The 16719-nt window shown below is 41.8% G+C and overlaps 1 protein-coding gene across 1 annotated transcript; it reads left to right on the forward strand.

The window, feature by feature from the left end:
• Nucleotides 1-75: 75 nt before the first annotated feature.
• hrob (homologous recombination factor with OB-fold) lies at nt 76-15359 on the forward strand. The gene is made up of 10 exons (XM_080905941.1): nt 76-290; nt 460-510; nt 676-1656; nt 1857-1940; nt 2473-2607; nt 5064-5172; nt 10254-10339; nt 10429-10551; nt 10696-10909; nt 11883-15359. Exons 1-10 carry the CDS (start codon nt 279-281, stop codon nt 11936-11938), a joined length of 1851 nt encoding a protein of 616 aa, XP_080762067.1. The 5' UTR covers nt 76-278; the 3' UTR covers nt 11939-15359.
• The last annotated feature ends 1360 nt before the right edge of the window (nt 15360-16719 follow it).

The raw sequence follows: 16719 nt of genomic DNA on the forward strand, positions 1-16719 counted from the left end.
ATGGGGATTGAATCATCTCGCTTCACTTCAACCTCCTTTGTAAAAACATTCCTTACGTCATCACGTCGTGTTTGAACGTGGCGGCGCGATACCAAGCAGTACAGCCCAGATAAACTTTACCTGTAGCTAGCAAGCTAGTCTCACTTAACTGTAGTTAAAAAGGAAAAGAAATAGCAGAGATCATATTTGTAAGCCGGCATTAAATGGCAATTAATGTCTTACAAAGTCTGGTATATTTGTTCAAAGTGATCAACAACGGTTTTTTATCGCGATAGCCCATGACTGCAATGGTAAGTCCAGCAAACTGAACGCAGCTGAGGCTAGCTAAGCTAATACACGTTAAGTAGCTCAAATGTGTGGCATGTTTTCGAGTTTACCAGGACATATTATTACTATTATTATTATTATTGACATTTATTGGTACTCGTGCTGTGTTTTATTGTTGTGTTTGTGTTACAGACCTGTAAATTAAGTGGCCTTTTCAGCATTGGCGAGGACTTTGAAGATGAGGTAATAATCAGTAAATATAATAACACCTGATTTTATTTAACTGTCGTTTCAGGCTGCTTTCTGTCACATAATGGTCCTCCTGTTCCCTCGTAATCCCACTGTGTGTGTGTGTGTGTGTGTGTGTGTGTGTGTGTGTGTGTGTGCGCGCGCGCGCGTGTTTCCCAGGACCTGCTCGAGACAGACTGGGCTTCCTGCTCCGTGTCTGGACCAGCCAATGTGGCAGCTGCTGTGTCATCCTGTGCTCTGCGTGCCTCCTCTGTTACTCACAGAGAGCCGGAGAAAATTTGCCTCCAGCAAACTGGAGAGAGATCAGCTGCCCCGTGCAATGGCACAGCATCAGAGAGCAGCACGCACACTACTGCTACGGGACAAACTGTTGCTTTGGGGTTGAGACGGCTCTCATCTTCCTCTCATTCCCGCTCTCCTCTCCCTACTCCTTCTCCCACGTTGAATAACTCTGAGCCAAATCGGGCAACACAACAGAGTCACGCTCACGCTAAGGGGCTGCCGAAGCCCTGTGTGGCTCAGGATGACTTTGATGACTGGGATGTTGACCTAGCAGACCTGGAGGAATGTGATGGCCAAATGGGACGGATGCCTGAACCTCCTGCTCCACGTGCACCCACAGTAGAGCCTCCAGCCAAAATGCTGCGACCCTCGACCTGTGGACAGACTCAGACACTACCTGTTCGGACAGTGAGGGAGCTTAGCGCCGCATCCAAGACTTCTAGCTCCACTGGTCACAATTTGGCTCCTTTTCCACCTGTCCAACATCCAAATCCATGTCCTGCTTTCCCATTAGCCCCTCCACAGAAGTCTGACGTTTTCCGTGGCTTCACTGCAACTTCTCCAGCCCTGAGCTCTTTTTCCAGGACGGTTAACAAACCTCAGCAGCCACAGAAAACATGTACAACTCCAAGACCCTCCTCTCAGCCCCGCAACCTCTTTGATACAGTCTCCCCGGCACCTCCTTCCTCCCCCTCTCCCTCTGTGAACTCTCATCCTCTTCACACGCCAGTACTCACCAATCGCCTGGTCCAGCTAGTCTCTGCCTCCAATAAGCTTCCCAAGAAGAGGCCTCGCTCAGAGCCACGCCAGCCCAGGACCCGGCGCTTCCCTGGTCCAGCTGGGCTTCTGCCACAGCAGGTTGGTCTCATGTGATGCTGATGCACTCTCTCCTAATCTGGCTTTCTGCAAATGAAAGCACAAGCACGGTCAAGCCAAGGCAAAGATGCCTGAGTAGAACTCAGAAAGAAAATGAATTAGTTATGTGTTCTGTTTTGGGTTTTTTTTTGTTTTTATTTCCCACCTTGCTGGCATATAGTGATTTAAATTTCCTCTCTCAGCCTCAGGGTCAGAACCTGGATGAGATTGTGGTTTCTGTTCCTCAGACTCCTGCCCATGGGGCTGTGGCTCGACTACCAAGTCAGGTAAATAAAGCAGGTTTTTTTTTCCCCATCTTTTCTATCACTGTTGCACCTTCAAAAGCAGACGAGATTACAGAAAAGGCTTGAAAATGCCAGGTGTCCACACGGTGTGAGGCCAGTAAATCATGAACAGATTTTGTATTGGCCACATGGAGGCAGCGGAAATGAATGACTAAAACAGCACTGACACCACCTTATGAGCTGAGATGGAAAAGAGCTGCCTATTTACACATCCAGCTTGTTAATAGTCCCCTGATGTCAAGTGCAGTATTCTCTTACTTTTGCTCTCCTGAAGGAAACATCTGGCACATCAGCTGCTTAATGCTCCACTCTGTTCAACAGCTAGTCTACGTAGGACGAGTAGCTGCCTGCCAATTTGTGCATTGTTTGTACAGGATGCAGTACTCTACATAACACTATTTACAGTTATTTGTGTGAAATATTAATTAGAGCCACTTGGAAGAACCAGCAAAGGTTAAGAATTCCATTTATAGTGTCGCTGTATGTTTGTGGGTGTAAAAACTTTATGTTAAAGGCTTCCAGCTCACAGACTGAGGAAGAAGAGTTCAGTGGCGGTGCCTGGGCAGCGATGAAGATGGAGATGGGATTGGATGAGAGGCATCCATCATGTTTCCTGCACTCCTACAGTGTGGTCATGGTGCTTCGCAAGGTGAGCTGACAACATCGTTACACAAATGGAGAAGAAGTCCCACTCGTACTGTTTATTCAAGCGCTGTCTAATATTTAGGTCAAGCCTCTTTACAAGTTATGTGTCTTCACACCACAACGGCCCGTTTGCCGCTGTTGGAGGTCTATTGGCATAATCAGGACAAATGACGACGCTGTCCTGGAGGTGTTGTGTAATTATAAACAGTACGATCGCTCATCAGTCACACTAATGGGGACTCTGCTGTCGCTCTCCTGTAGCTGTGTGTGAAGGGCCACCAGTGTGAAGTAGCTTTGAGTGGCAGTCATTTTGAAACCTTACACGGTGGTTTCTGCTGTGTTTGCTTGTCACTGGCTCCATTTAACAGGAGCAGAGTCGGTGGCAGGACGCTGGATAAGCTCGCTCAGGTTAAGCCGTTGACGTGAATGTCAGCTTCCCCAAATCCTTGTTTTTCGTGAATAAACAAATGACCACACTGCCTCAATGTGTTCTAACAAATGCAGTGTAAAGAAAGGTTGATCTCAAGAGGAAATCCTGCTCACTGCTGTGTATTTACTTCCATCAGTATATCTTCGTAACACCAGATTTGTGTCGAGGGTTAATTTAAAAACTGAGGTTAATCAGTAGGTTGGTACACTGGAGAAGATTTGATATCATTTGTAAAGTTTCTTTCAAAGCATCAGGTTATCATAGATTATCGGAATGACTGAACACTTACAGTTTATCTAAAGTAAATAAGGCTGGGTTTTTAATCCCGTGCAAACACTTGCAGACAGCTGTGGACATCACAGATGATTAGTTGTTCCTATTCCACTTGAGGGACGCTTGCACAGCTGGCGACCTTGCAGTTTTGGCACATTGGAGGGCACATGGATGTCCACATGAAGAGATTCAAACAGACCCTCGCATTCTAGTTGATGTCAAAAGTATTACACCCACATGAGGCACTTTTAAGCAACTCCAAACCCTGTACCTTCAGCACTTGCGTAAAAGACAACATGTGGCTTTGCACAGAAGTCAAACCCCTCCTGGACAATATGATGCCATATTTTCACCCAGTCACAGTGCACTTTGCACTCTCTTTACGGCAGTGCTGTGAATTAAAGCGAATGTGGTTTAAATTCAACACCACGCTGCATCAGCAACACTGAAGTTTTTAAACTGGCCGTCACTGAGAGAAGGAAGGCTGCAAATATACTCGGGCTTTCTCTTGCTTTGTGCTCACAGCCACCAAAACATCAGAGGCCACACTCAAACAAGGTAAAAAGCAATAATTCTGTCCATTTGCGAGGCATCCTGGCTGGCCGTTTACGGTGCCAAGTCCCCAGCCGCCTCCCAGAAACCAACCTTCATGTTTATGTCCCTGTAAATTTTAAATTGCACATCCTACAGCTGCAGGTAGTCCACTGCCAAAATAAAATTTCCTCCATGCTGTTATATTGCAGAAGCATTTTGTTGGATAAACAAGCGTAATTCTGCCCCAGGACGAGCGTGTTCTTGATTTGTGTGCACAGCCAGCAGTTGTCTGGGCTTGCACTTGCCCACTGTACTACCAGCCAATCAGCCCAGCTAGACCTCCGGTCCTCCGACTCTTCCCATCGAAAATGTAATAAATAGTGCAGGTGGTAGGCTCTTATGTGAAAAGCCCATTATCCCTGATGTGCTGATAGATTTAGAGCTTAAATTTGAAGATTTAGAAAAAGAATCTGAAATTGCACACAAGAGTTCTTAAAATTCAGTATCTAATTGGAGCACAGAACATGTGTTTACACAATTAAAAACAAGCAAACAGTTGATTCGGTTATTTTCTTATAATACTAACATTAAATATATATGTGAGTAAAATGTGTGCCATGAGGCGATCGTGGCTCAAGAGTTGGGAGTTCGTCTTGTAATCGGAAGGTTGCCGGTTCGAGCCCCGGCTTGGACAGTCTCGGTTGTTGTGTCCTTGGGCAAGACACTTCACCCATTGCCTACTGGTGGTGGTCAGAGGGCCCGGTGGCGCCAGTGTCCGGCAGCCTCGCCTCTGTCAGTGCGCCCCAGGGTGGCTGTGGCTACAATGTAGCTTGCCATCACCAGTGTGTGAATGGGTGGATGACTGGATATGTAAAGCGCTTTGGGGTCCTTAGGGACTAGTAAAGCGCTATATAAATACAGGCCATTTACCATATTTACCATGAAATCAGACTGTCATCACACAATCCTCAGCTGAATTATTTAGCTTCCATGTTTTTCTTAACACTTAATTGTGTTCTGTTTTCTACTGTATTCAACATAGAAATGCTTCAGACCCATTTTATAAGAAAGAATTAGATATTTTTGCTTGAACCATTACTAAAAAGATGAATGATCAACTTTTTATATTTAATCTGTTAATCCATTAATTATTTAGCAATATTGTTAGCAAAAGTTATCGTGTGTGTGTGTGTCTGTGTGTGTATTTTCCCTCTTCTTGTTAGGCTGCACTGAAACAGCTGGTCAGAAATAAAGTTCCAAACATGGCTGTGCTTCTGAAGAGCATCGTCCACACGCATACTGATGCCAAGGCAGTGTTTAAGGACCCGACAGGTAACAGACAAACCCAGACACACTCAGTCTTAAAATAAATACAGGGAGTGCAGAATTATTAGGCAAATGAGTATTTTGTCCACATCATCCTCTTCATGCATGTTGTCTTACTCCAAGCTGTATAGGCCCGAAAGCCTACTACCAATTAAGCATATTAGGTGATGTGCATCTCTGTAATGAGAAGGGGTGTGGTCTAATGACATCAACACCCTATATCAGGTGTGCATAATTATTAGGCAACTTCCTTTCCTTTGGCAAAATGGGTCAAAAGAAGGACTTGACAGGCTCAGAAAAGTCAAAAATAGTGAGATATCTTGCAGAGGGATGCAGCAGTCTCAAAATTGCAAAGCTTCTGAAGCGTGATCATCGAACAATCAAGCGTTTCATTCAAAATAGTCAACAGGGTCGCAAGAAGCGTGTGGAAAAACCAAGTTGCAAAATAACTGCCCATGAACTGAGAAAAGTCAAGCGTGCAGCTGCCAAGATGCCACTTGCCACCAGTTTGGCCATATTTCAGAGCTGCAACATCACTGGAGTGCCCAAAAGCACAAGGTGTGCAATACTCAGAGACATGGCCAAGGTAAGAAAGGCTGAAAGACGACCACCACTGAACAAGACACACAAGCTGAAACGTCAAGACTGGGCCAAGAAATATCTCAAGACTGGTTTTTCTAAGGTTTTATGGACTGATGAAATGAGAGTGAGTCTTGATGGGCCAGATGGATGGGCCCGTGGCTGGATTGGTAAAGGGCAGAGAGCTCCAGTCCGACTCAGACGCCAGCAAGGTGGAGGTGGAGTACTGGTTTGGGCTGGTATCATCAAAGATGAGCTTGTGGGGCCTTTTCGGGTTGAGGATGGAGTCAAGCTCAACTCCCAGTCCTACTGCCAGTTTCTGGAAGACACCTTCTTCAAGCAGTGGTACATGAAGAAGTCTGCATCCTTCAAGAAAAACATGATTTTCATGCAGGACAATGCTCCATCACACGCGTCCAAGTACTCCACAGCGTGGCTGGCAAGAAAGGGTATAAAAGAAGAAAAACTAATGACATGGCCTCCTTGTTCACCTGATCTGAACCCCATTGAGAACCTGTGGTCCATCATCAAATGTGAGATTTACAAGGAGGGAAAACAGTACACCTCTCTGAACAGTGTCTGGGAGGCTGTGGTTGCTGCTGCACACAATGTTGATGGTGAACAGATCAAAACACTGACAGAATCCATGGATGGCAGGCTTTTGAGTGTCCTTGCAAAGAAAGGTGGCTATATTGGTCGCTGATTTGTTTTTGTTTTGTTTTTGAATGTCAGAAATGTATATTTGTGAATGTGGAGATGTTATATTGGTGTCACTGGTAAAAATAAATAATTGAAATGGGTGTATATTTGTTTTTTGTTAAGTTGCCTAATAATTATGCACAGTAATAGTCACCTGCACACACAGATATCCCCCTAAAATGGCTAAAACTAAAAACTACTTCCAAAAACATTCAGCTTTGATATTAATGAGTTTTTTGGGTTCATTGAGAACATGGTTGTTGTTCAATAATAAAATTATTCCTCAAAAATACAACTTGCCTAATAATTCTGCACTCCCTGTATGATGATTCATTGTGAATCAATTACAATGCTCGACTCTAGTAGAGCACTTGAGCCTCAAAGCAAACTTCGGTAGGGAAAAGAAACAGGAAAGCGTGTTAACTAGTGCTGAACCATGGGAGCAGAGGAGCTGCGAGCTTTTTCCTGCACATTTGACATTTGCTCACTGGGAGCTCGCCTGATTGAGCTCCACGAGGTACGAGAGCAGAGTTCAGCTATTGTAACACGCTTGATTGCGTGCACACATACACACATGTACACACACCCCGTCTTGCCCAAACAGCAGGACGCCTCTTTCTTCCCACCGCTCGTTTCCTCTCCCGCTCTTTCTTAAACCTTTCCCCCCACTTTTGTCTGCTGCACCTCTAAGCTGAGTCGGTTGCCATGGCCCCCAGAGAGCAGCCACATGAGGTGAACTGATTATCATCACTCAGGAGTGGATGTTGCTCTCAACACCGGACTTAAGTGCTTATTAGTGATTCAATTGCCACAGATTGGCATCAGTAGTGGGCGGGTATTAAGTGCTTCTGACACCACAAGAAACTGTTTGCTTAGTCATGTGACCCTGAACTGCTGGAAGGTTCTTTGCTTTTTACCCAGCAGACAGTGTTATCTGAGAAGCTGCTAACAGCGCACGCTTAACATCCACTAGTGCTGGGGGAAAAAAAACAAGCTGAGGAGAAATTAATCAACATATTAGTATCTTAATCATTTATCATTAACAAAAAATATTGGGCTTTCATCATAATGTGTGTGTATGTATAAGTATGAAAAATGGGGATTCAAACACTTGCTTCTGGTGAGTGATGAACTCTTTCATGTCGCTGCCGATCCCTCGAGCCTCCATTTGTGGACTTTTTGCAGTTTAAAATGGGTAAAATATTCCTAATGTGTACATAAACACGACTCGGTGCGTATGACAGCAGTCTGGTGGTGGAAAAAAACGGAAACACGGATCTTTAGATCACGTTCTTGACAGCAGAGTCTGCTGTGGATTTAGGTGTCATTCTGAGCTTCAGGAAAGTTTTTCACTATTTTCTGATATTTTTATATTTGTATGAAAACAGAAGAACCATATCTGGGAGATGCTGATGAGGATCTTTAGATGCAGCTTAGCTGTCTAATAAACATGCAGTTTTATTCTTATGAGTTTGAAGAAGGAAGCTGTGGTGTTAAAAGGTTTTTATTCCAGGCTTGTTCTGAAGCTCTCAATACAATCTCGGATTTATTCAGAGTGACACACTGTTCATATTCCCTTCTTTTTTTTTGGCTTTCCTGTTGTGTTTTTGATTTTGTTTTTTTGCCCAAACCGTTACACTAAATATGTCAGAAAGTTTATGGAAATGTGTGCAAAATGCTGCTGTCTCTGGTTTCTTTTGGAAATTTCCGTCAAACGTGAATATTTGAATCCTCTTGGGTTTGAATATTTACCCGGAATAATCACATCACAAAGTGTGGAAAAAGATTTCCTACATTGTTAGAAATGTGGATTGGCTTGCAAAACTTTGGGTTACTGTGAATAGCTAGGCATGTAAAATGTGACCTGATTCTTCCATTTATTTATTTACATTTATTTTTTATTTTTTTAAACTTCACACTCAGTTTCCTGTTTTAGTTTCAAAATGGCCAAAAAAAGGCCCAAAGCAAATTATGGGGCATCCTAGATGGTCGACTCTTAATAATGTCCTTTGGTGTGCATCACGGCATGGAGAGACTTTTGGTAGAGACCTTTCTCTCTGTTGCTACTGCAGAAGGCATCTGTGCTTATGATTGTCTGTTTTTGTCCTGAGTTTTGTTTGTTTTTTACAGAGATTATGATATTTTTTGTCTTCAGATTTTGCTGGTAATGAGTATAATCCAGTCTTGCTTTTGCTAAGGAAACTTTTCCAAGTGCTACTCGCTGCTGCACCCACCCTTTCTACGCCTCGTTTCAACTTCATTAGTCAAATTTTTGGTTCCTAAATGAACCAAATGAACATCTAAAATGCTTTTAGATGTTCATTTGCAAAATTTCAACTATTTTTCAGACAAAGGAGTCTGCTGTGTCTTCCCCAAGGTCTTTTGGTGTCACATGGTGATTTTGATATGAATTTCTTGTAATTAACATCAACTTGACCTTGATCTATTAACTGCTGGCTCTTTATGAACTGAAGAAACGGCTAAATGAATACACTTTGCTGTCATTTTGGAGCCTTCTCCTGCTTTGTCGGCATGAATTATTTTAACTTTCAGTGCTAGGCAGCTGGAGCTCGTAGCTAATGATTGCTGGGTCAAGGTTTCAGAGTTGGCAGAGCTGGTCGAGTTGGCAAGCAGAGTATTCATAAATCCTGCAAATGTGGATCACTTGAGGGGTTTACGGAGTTTCCTGTGGCTCAAGATACTTTTTACCTGTCTGAATTACTGCTGAACACAAACTGCTCAGGAGCCGGTTATGTTCCAAGTTTCACTTTAAAATTGAGTACAAGTGCAGTATTTTCACTGATTGTTTTATTTACAGCCTGTTTTAAGCGCATTATAGATTCTCTGCTTTCCAAAGATGTTTTATATGTGCACATTGTTAAGTTGCACCTTAGTAAAACCATTGAATGAAACGCTAATTGTGCATTAAATTCTCACAAGACTGTATTCGTTAATCTGCTGTCGAGTTTCTTTAACACTGCTGGAATGGCCACTATTAGAATTATATTTATTTTTACCTGGTGCTAAATCTCTGGTCTTCAGTATCATCTTAACTGCAACAGTGTTGCATTTTACTGTTATTTTTTTTAATGTTCTTTATCTATTTATCATCACCTGATAAGCTCTCTGATTGTAGTAGGGACGCTCATAGGGATCGTTTTGTGGATAAGAGTCGTGATGTATGTAATGCCCGGTTTTATGAGAGCGTCACACAGGGCGGGAAGCAGAAAGCCTGGCGTAACAGTGAAAGGTTTTAGGTTTTGTTGAGCCAGCTACAGCAAAGAAAGCCTGGCTGTGTTGAACTTCCCTTGGAGTAATACTCCTTTGGGTATTATATAATCTGGTAGCAGCAGATTAAAAGGAATCTTTCATCTTTACCTTTATGCTGTTTGGGGGTCAGTTTGTCTTCTACTCAAATGTGAATAGAAGGAAAAGAAATTCTGACTGGTATCTTTTTGTGAATTCTCCATGTTTTCTTCTTATCTTGTGCAAATGTGCACACTCACATGCACATTAAAGTGAGAGCTTTCATGCCATTTCATTGAATTATCAGACTTTTTGGTGGTTGCCTGTCCAGAAAATAAAAAAAATTATTGCTAGATTAATAAAAAAAGAAGGTAAATAATGAAGCGTTTCATACATTTTGATCATAAAATGCAGATTATGGATAAAAACATTTGTATTCAAGAAGGAAAGTGATAAAGTGAGGATGTGTTTATGCAGCTAAAATGTATCTTTTGTGAGAAGTTATGAGTAGTTGTGTGTGTTTAAATGTTTTTTGTACTTCTTTATAATGCTTTGGACTGAAGGGGAGATTCAGGGAACTATTCATCGGCGTCTTTTAGAGGACAGAGCAGAGGAGCTTAAGGTCGGGGCTGTGCTGCTGCTCAAACAAGTAAGGCATACCGCCCACAATCGTATAACTATAGTGTTGTATCTGAGTTATACAGTGGTTACAAATCAGTTTCTTACTTCTGTGAACAGGTGGGTGTGTTTTCCCCCTCCCATCGTAACCATTACCTGAATGTAACTTCCAATAACCTGCTGAGGATCTACGCTGCTGATGGAGTCAGTCTGACCTCCACTCAGCTTCCCCCTCTGGTCCTGGTGAGCAGGATGGCTGCTGCTGAAAATAAGATTAGCACGTCTACATTCCAAGAAATACAAAAACATATTTACTTTTTTTCTTTTTAGATATATGTCCTGTCAACCTGTCATCAGTCCCTTTGAAACATATTCATTCTTTTCTAGGAGCCGATGTTGCTGTCACCCACTCAGTCTCCCGGTGTCCTTCAGGAGCCAGTTTCCTGCATGCAGCTGATGTTTGATGAAGAGGATGACGAGGGAAAAGATTGGGAAAGACACACAGAGCGAGAGGGAGACCCTCGAGCCCCTGTAGACAGTGGCAGAGGCTCCCTGGAGCGTGGTGGGAGCACAGCACCACAGGAGCCAAGCTGGGATGCAGGTGGGGCACATGCAGTAACACTTGCAGACAGGGAGAAAAGAGCTTAGTACAAGCAACACTTGTAGAGAAGCAGAAGAGAGATTAATTCTTCTCACATCGTGAGCTCGCCTGCTGTCGCTCTGAAATATAAGGAGTTATTTTCCGAATAAAACATTAATGATGTTTGGTCATTGGCATTTGACTGCAATTCTGAAACCCTATCAGTCATAGCCTGATTTGTTTTTAAACTGTTTTTGTTTTTTTGTTTTTTTTTTTGTCTGATGAGCAAATATTTATCTCATATCTAAAAATGATATGATGCAAAAAGGCAAGCCATGTTTAGGATTCTTAGTCCCAGAATTTTACCTCAATTTGCCTAAATGACAAACACAGTGACTGTCTTTGGAGGACAAATCCTAAGAAATCCACAGCTGAGAATTTCCATGCAGAAATGTGAAATGTTAGCATCTTAGGCTGATCAACATCTAGCTATGGTCTAAAATTCTGGAGCGCAGTCTAAAAACCAATAATAGCAATGACATCCAGTGGTCACAGGGGGGGTGCTGTTTGAGCTCCAGCTCCTCCCGCCCACGTGTTGAAAGAACAAACTGAATTGCTTCCAGTGGTCACAGCAGCTCACTGCCTCGATGCATGAGAGCAGGAAAACTGGATTAAAATGCTATATTCAAACTGTTTATTCTACAAATCCGTTATGATGCCGTCATGGCCTTTGATCTGGCATCACCATCAAATCACTCTTTGCATTTTGCATTTGCAGCAGCACCTAATAAAAAATGCATTGCTTTGTTTTTCATCCAACTGAGTATTAGAGCATTACAAGATGAAACCAGTACCGTGTGTTTTTTACTTAATAACTAACCCCTGATGATTGTAGTTGAAAAATTGCAATCATTGCTGTTTTGTTTTTGTTTAATCAAATGTCTGAGGCATTAAAATACTGTCTCATGTGCTGACCTGTGTGTTTGTTGCACAGATGATGACCTGGATGAACTGCTGGGAGAATTGCCCGAGGATGCCTGCAGCCTATGATGGAAACTTCACATGAAACTTTACAGACTGTCTCCCAGGACTTGCATTATGACTGACTCACCTTGCACTTCTACCCTCATTTTCCTTTTGAGTCACCTTCTAAACACCGAAATACTGGTGAAACGATGTACATGTTGTTTACTCAAAACTGTTTCAGATCTGTTTATAAATACAAACAGAGAATAGTCTTGAATTAATTTGTTGTAAGTGTGCCGATGCTTTGTATCACCGATAATTGATAAGTTGCTCGTTAGTTCCAAAAATCTGCCTCTTTTGATTTCATCTACACATCCTGTGTTCTTGTAGCGACTTTGAGCCTCTTCTATGTGCGTATTAGAGATGTTTCCCTTTTTGTTTCATTCTTATTCATTGTACCTGCTCCACTGACCTTGAAATGGAAGACTAATCTACACAGCATTGATTTACTAATTATGCAAAATGAAACCAAGGTGAGGCTGCGGCTGTTTTCCAGTTAGTTTTCAGTTTCAAAGTGGACTGGATGATTTTTTTTTACGCTGTTTGTTTACGGTGCATTAAGAGGTGTATCAGAGGTTTTTGGCTTGGGATTGCGAGAGGTAGTCTGAGTCCCATGTGGTTTCCTGACCTAAGCAGTGTTTACCCAACTGTGCAGTGCATCAGGGTGGAGTCGTACTGTGACTAACAGGCTAATATGGTGGCTTTCCCGACATCTCCTCCTCAGATCCAGACTTCTTCAGCACTCCTGCCTGAGTATAACAGATTCAGGTTAATCCTCATCCTCGTTCTCATTTTGAGTATGATGCAGCTGCTCAAATTGCCTGGTTTAAGTTGAAAAGCGAGAGGGAGAGAGAACAGGGATGATGAAATGGGTTGTATTTGCAGTTTTTCAACTTAGCCGTGTGGCTTAAATAAGTACATTTACAGTGCAGTCTAAGTATTTGGACAGTTACACATGATCTGTTTGCACTCTGTTTCTGCACGTTGGATTTGTAATGGGCCAGTAAATGAGAGGAGAGAGTAATGATTTTCAGTGTAAATGTAAGGCTGATTACATTGTAGCCTGTCACTGCCCTTATGGATTAACTGATGTTTCTATCCAGACGTGATGTCCTCCTCCGATTCATTTATACTAACTTTATAAGGCAGGTTTGAGAGTGTGATCAGCGGCTCATCCAGAATAAACAGTGTCCTTTCTAGAAAGTAAACATACTGTTCAGGTTTTTGCTTTTAAATTGTTATATTGCCATTGCTGAGTATTGATCTTAAACCCTTAAACTCAGTTTGAAAACTCAGTCACCACTAAAAATATAAAACCCATTGATTCATTTAAATGTAAATAAGCATATTTGAGTAAGTCAAATTTCATTTAGGGTCTTTAAGATCAGCAGCACAAAGCGCTTCATGACAAAAATGCCAGAAAGTTCTGCAAAAGCACGTTTAAAAAGATGAGGTTTTAGCTGATATCTAAGAGATCAGTCCACAGAGCTCGGGGCTCTGTGGGGGAGAGAGTTGCAGAGTCTGGGCCACTGTTGCAAAACTCTTTGCTTTAGTTCTCAGGCTTATATGATGCATAGCCAGCAGCCCCTGATTACATGGCCTCTGGGATGATCTGGAGATGTATGCATGTAAGAGTTCACTCGTGTATGCTGGTGCTTCTCCATGCAGAGCTCTGAAAGTCAAAATCAGAATCTTAAAGTGAAATCTGAAGTTAATGGGGAGCCAGTGCAACTGAATTAGTAACAGTGTGACATGTGAGTACTAAGACTTCACCTTCGCAGTGATATTCTCTACAACCTGCATACTATTACTGTAAGGCAGTTTATACACTGTACTGTGTGTTTATGCTACCCATTCAAAGAACTATAGCTGCCAGGCTACTTTTTGAGAACCAGTCCACTGCACGTGGGTTTAATAGGACCGAATGTGTGGGTTGCAAATTTGTGAATCTGGTACACTAGCCTTTTCTACAGCCACCATCAGTGCTTTCAACTTAGGTCCTAGCAATGATATGGCACTTTCCCAGGGTCAGTTTTTTGGTACTACCAATGTTTTGTAGTGGAAATGCACAAATCTGCTTTTAAATTACGCACTGGTAGAGGGATGTGAGGGCCTTGTGTATTTCGAGTGGTTTCTTGTAGAGCTAACTGAGTGGGCTTAACGAAGAGAAACGTAACTGTTTTTGTCATTTAAATCTACAAGAAATTAAACTGGTAAACTCGAAGTACAATTATTAATTTACATTAAGGAAACATTCAGTTTTTTCAGACAACAATAGATGCATATATAGTGTACAGAGCAGGAGCGGCTGTGTGGCTTCCACGTTAGTTTCGAGCAGGGCAAAACTCAGCATAAGATCAGTGGAATAAGTAACATAACAGATTGGACTAAAGCAAGGCACATCAGGTTGTTCTCAGCTAGTGAACTCTAGCGATGGCGACAGCACAGAGAGTAGGTGCAAAAAGGAAAATGGCACCATAGTGAAATGCAAGGTCTGCTACTACAGCAGATGAATCACGAGCTATCCATGCGAGTCCGTGAGAAAACAGGCGTATGGACACATAATGTGGAGGTGTAAAAGACTGAATAAGTCTGTCCTTTAACTCTATATGCTAAGACCACAGGAGTGCAGTCTGGTTAAAAAAAAAAAAAAAAAGCAAACAAATGCTGGCATTGAAATAGTTGACCTGCCATTATAATCTAGCCTCAAGCTTGCTGAAAAGGGATTTTAGATTAGCCTTACTTTATCCTTTAAGGTTTATTATCTTTTCTCGTTTTGGTCCAGCTTCTATAGACATTGATCACACAAATGGATTTTGAAAAGTCACATGTACTCTAAGAATCACAGGTGGGTTTAGTCCATCTGACATGATCTGTGATCCTCTGAAAGTGTACCCGGCAAATCTCTGGTATAATAAAACAACATGTAACGTATTCAGCCAGTTTCCCAGACACTGATTACCCCTGTAGACTGGAGACTTCTTCAAGAAGGTTTTTTTCCTCCTTACCATAAATCTGAGGGACACGATACCTATGGCAAAAGACTGAAGGGACTAGAAGTTCTTCTTTTGTATTATTTTAAAACCTTAATAATTCTTTGTAGCAGAAGTAGCTTTTTCTTCTTCTTGTAGAGACCGATCTGGTTAAACGTAATGGATGCCTGTCTATGAATAGGTCCTTGCTGTGGTTAACTTAAAAAAAAAAAAGTTTCCTTTTTTCCCCCTGTAAAATTATAGCTTCTCGGAAAGCACTTAAAATGAACCAATCCAGGGATGTAAATGCTCTTCTTACATATTCAGGGATAAGTCGTCACAAGTGAAAAGCAATCCAAGAAAAAAATAAATAAATAAATACATTTTGAGGTCCACTGCAGTAGCTCCATATATATTGCATATGATATAAAGTATCTGCACAGATAGCAGCAAGGATTGCATTGCACTGCCTCCTTGGCAGGTCCTAGTGGACGTCATTAACCCAGTTCATGTGCTTATGAGAACAAACAAGCATCCAACACCCAGTTAAGAGCCTTGATGATAAAACTCCTGTTTGGAGGGGAACTTTGAAACTGTCGGTCTTTCTGTGTATGTGCAGGAGGAGCTGCACTTTTCCTAATCTGCACATCTACCAATTAAGATCTTCACAAACGGGGAACAGGGAGGGGGTTTATGGTTTGAGCCAGACTGCCGCTATTGCTCAGATACTGGAATAATTTGCCCTTCTACTTCAATCGCCTCTCGCCAGAGGTAATAATCAGCTGTGCCCAGTCTCGCCAAGTCTGGTACTTACTGTACACATCCTAATTATCTCCTGGTAAGAGCTTATTATTTTTCATAATCCATTAAGATAGTCAAAGTGTAATTACTCTTTCAGTCTCATCATTCATAGAGTACACGAACTGCCTAGTAACGCAAAAAATTAAAAAAAGATTTTTCTTTCTTTTCTGTCTGTGATTTGCTCTGATTTGGTATCCCAGCAGAAAAGAACATTTTCTCATGTCTGATGTAAAGTAGTGTTAACTCTGTGAGAAAATCTGGAAAAATCCCACTGTCTTTTTTTGAAATATAATTTTCCATCTTTCATGCCGCACGATATTTGAAATGATGGGAAAATAGCCCATGAGTATCCTGTTCACTACTGTTATAGAGGTCCTCAAAGAAAGGCCATTAGATTGAAGACTAATAATAATAATAATAACAAAAGTTCAATCCAGTCAAACAGATACATGGAGCATAGGGAACCACTGATTTGATAATAAGAATCATATGTGTTTTATGGCGATAGACATTATGAAAATAGCAAAAAATCTTATGCATGTGTAGTGTAGTTGATAAATCAATGACAAGATAGCAGCTGCACCAAGACTAATTTTTGCCCTTTCCATTTATTTATCACTCATATGCAGGTGCATCTTTTCCCTGGCACTTCTAAATGTGTGACTGATCACCGGCTGTCGGTGTTACAGTTTTTCTCAAATGTTAAAACACAAAAGCCAATCCTGTAACCCAAATGACCAGTAGTCTAAACACATTTACTAAATGTAGCCACCATATTCCAGTACCATAAACACATGTCACATGAAGACACAATTCACAAAACACAACCCTCTGTACTCATAAATCTAAACACATCTTTCCTTGCTAAAACACATGTTGCAAAACAACTCTGCTCATATCCTCAAATGAAAGCCCATGTGATGCAAAATGCTTGCCACAGTCACCAATCTTTGAACACAGGGAACACACCTGGCGTCATTCACTACACACAATGACTCAAAATTGAAGACACTTGTTGCTAATGCTGTACCC

This window comes from Rhamphochromis sp. 'chilingali', assembly GCF_963969265.1.
Source record: "Rhamphochromis sp. 'chilingali' genome assembly, chromosome: 15".
In the NCBI taxonomy this organism is placed as follows: domain Eukaryota; kingdom Metazoa; phylum Chordata; class Actinopteri; order Cichliformes; family Cichlidae; genus Rhamphochromis; species Rhamphochromis sp. 'chilingali'.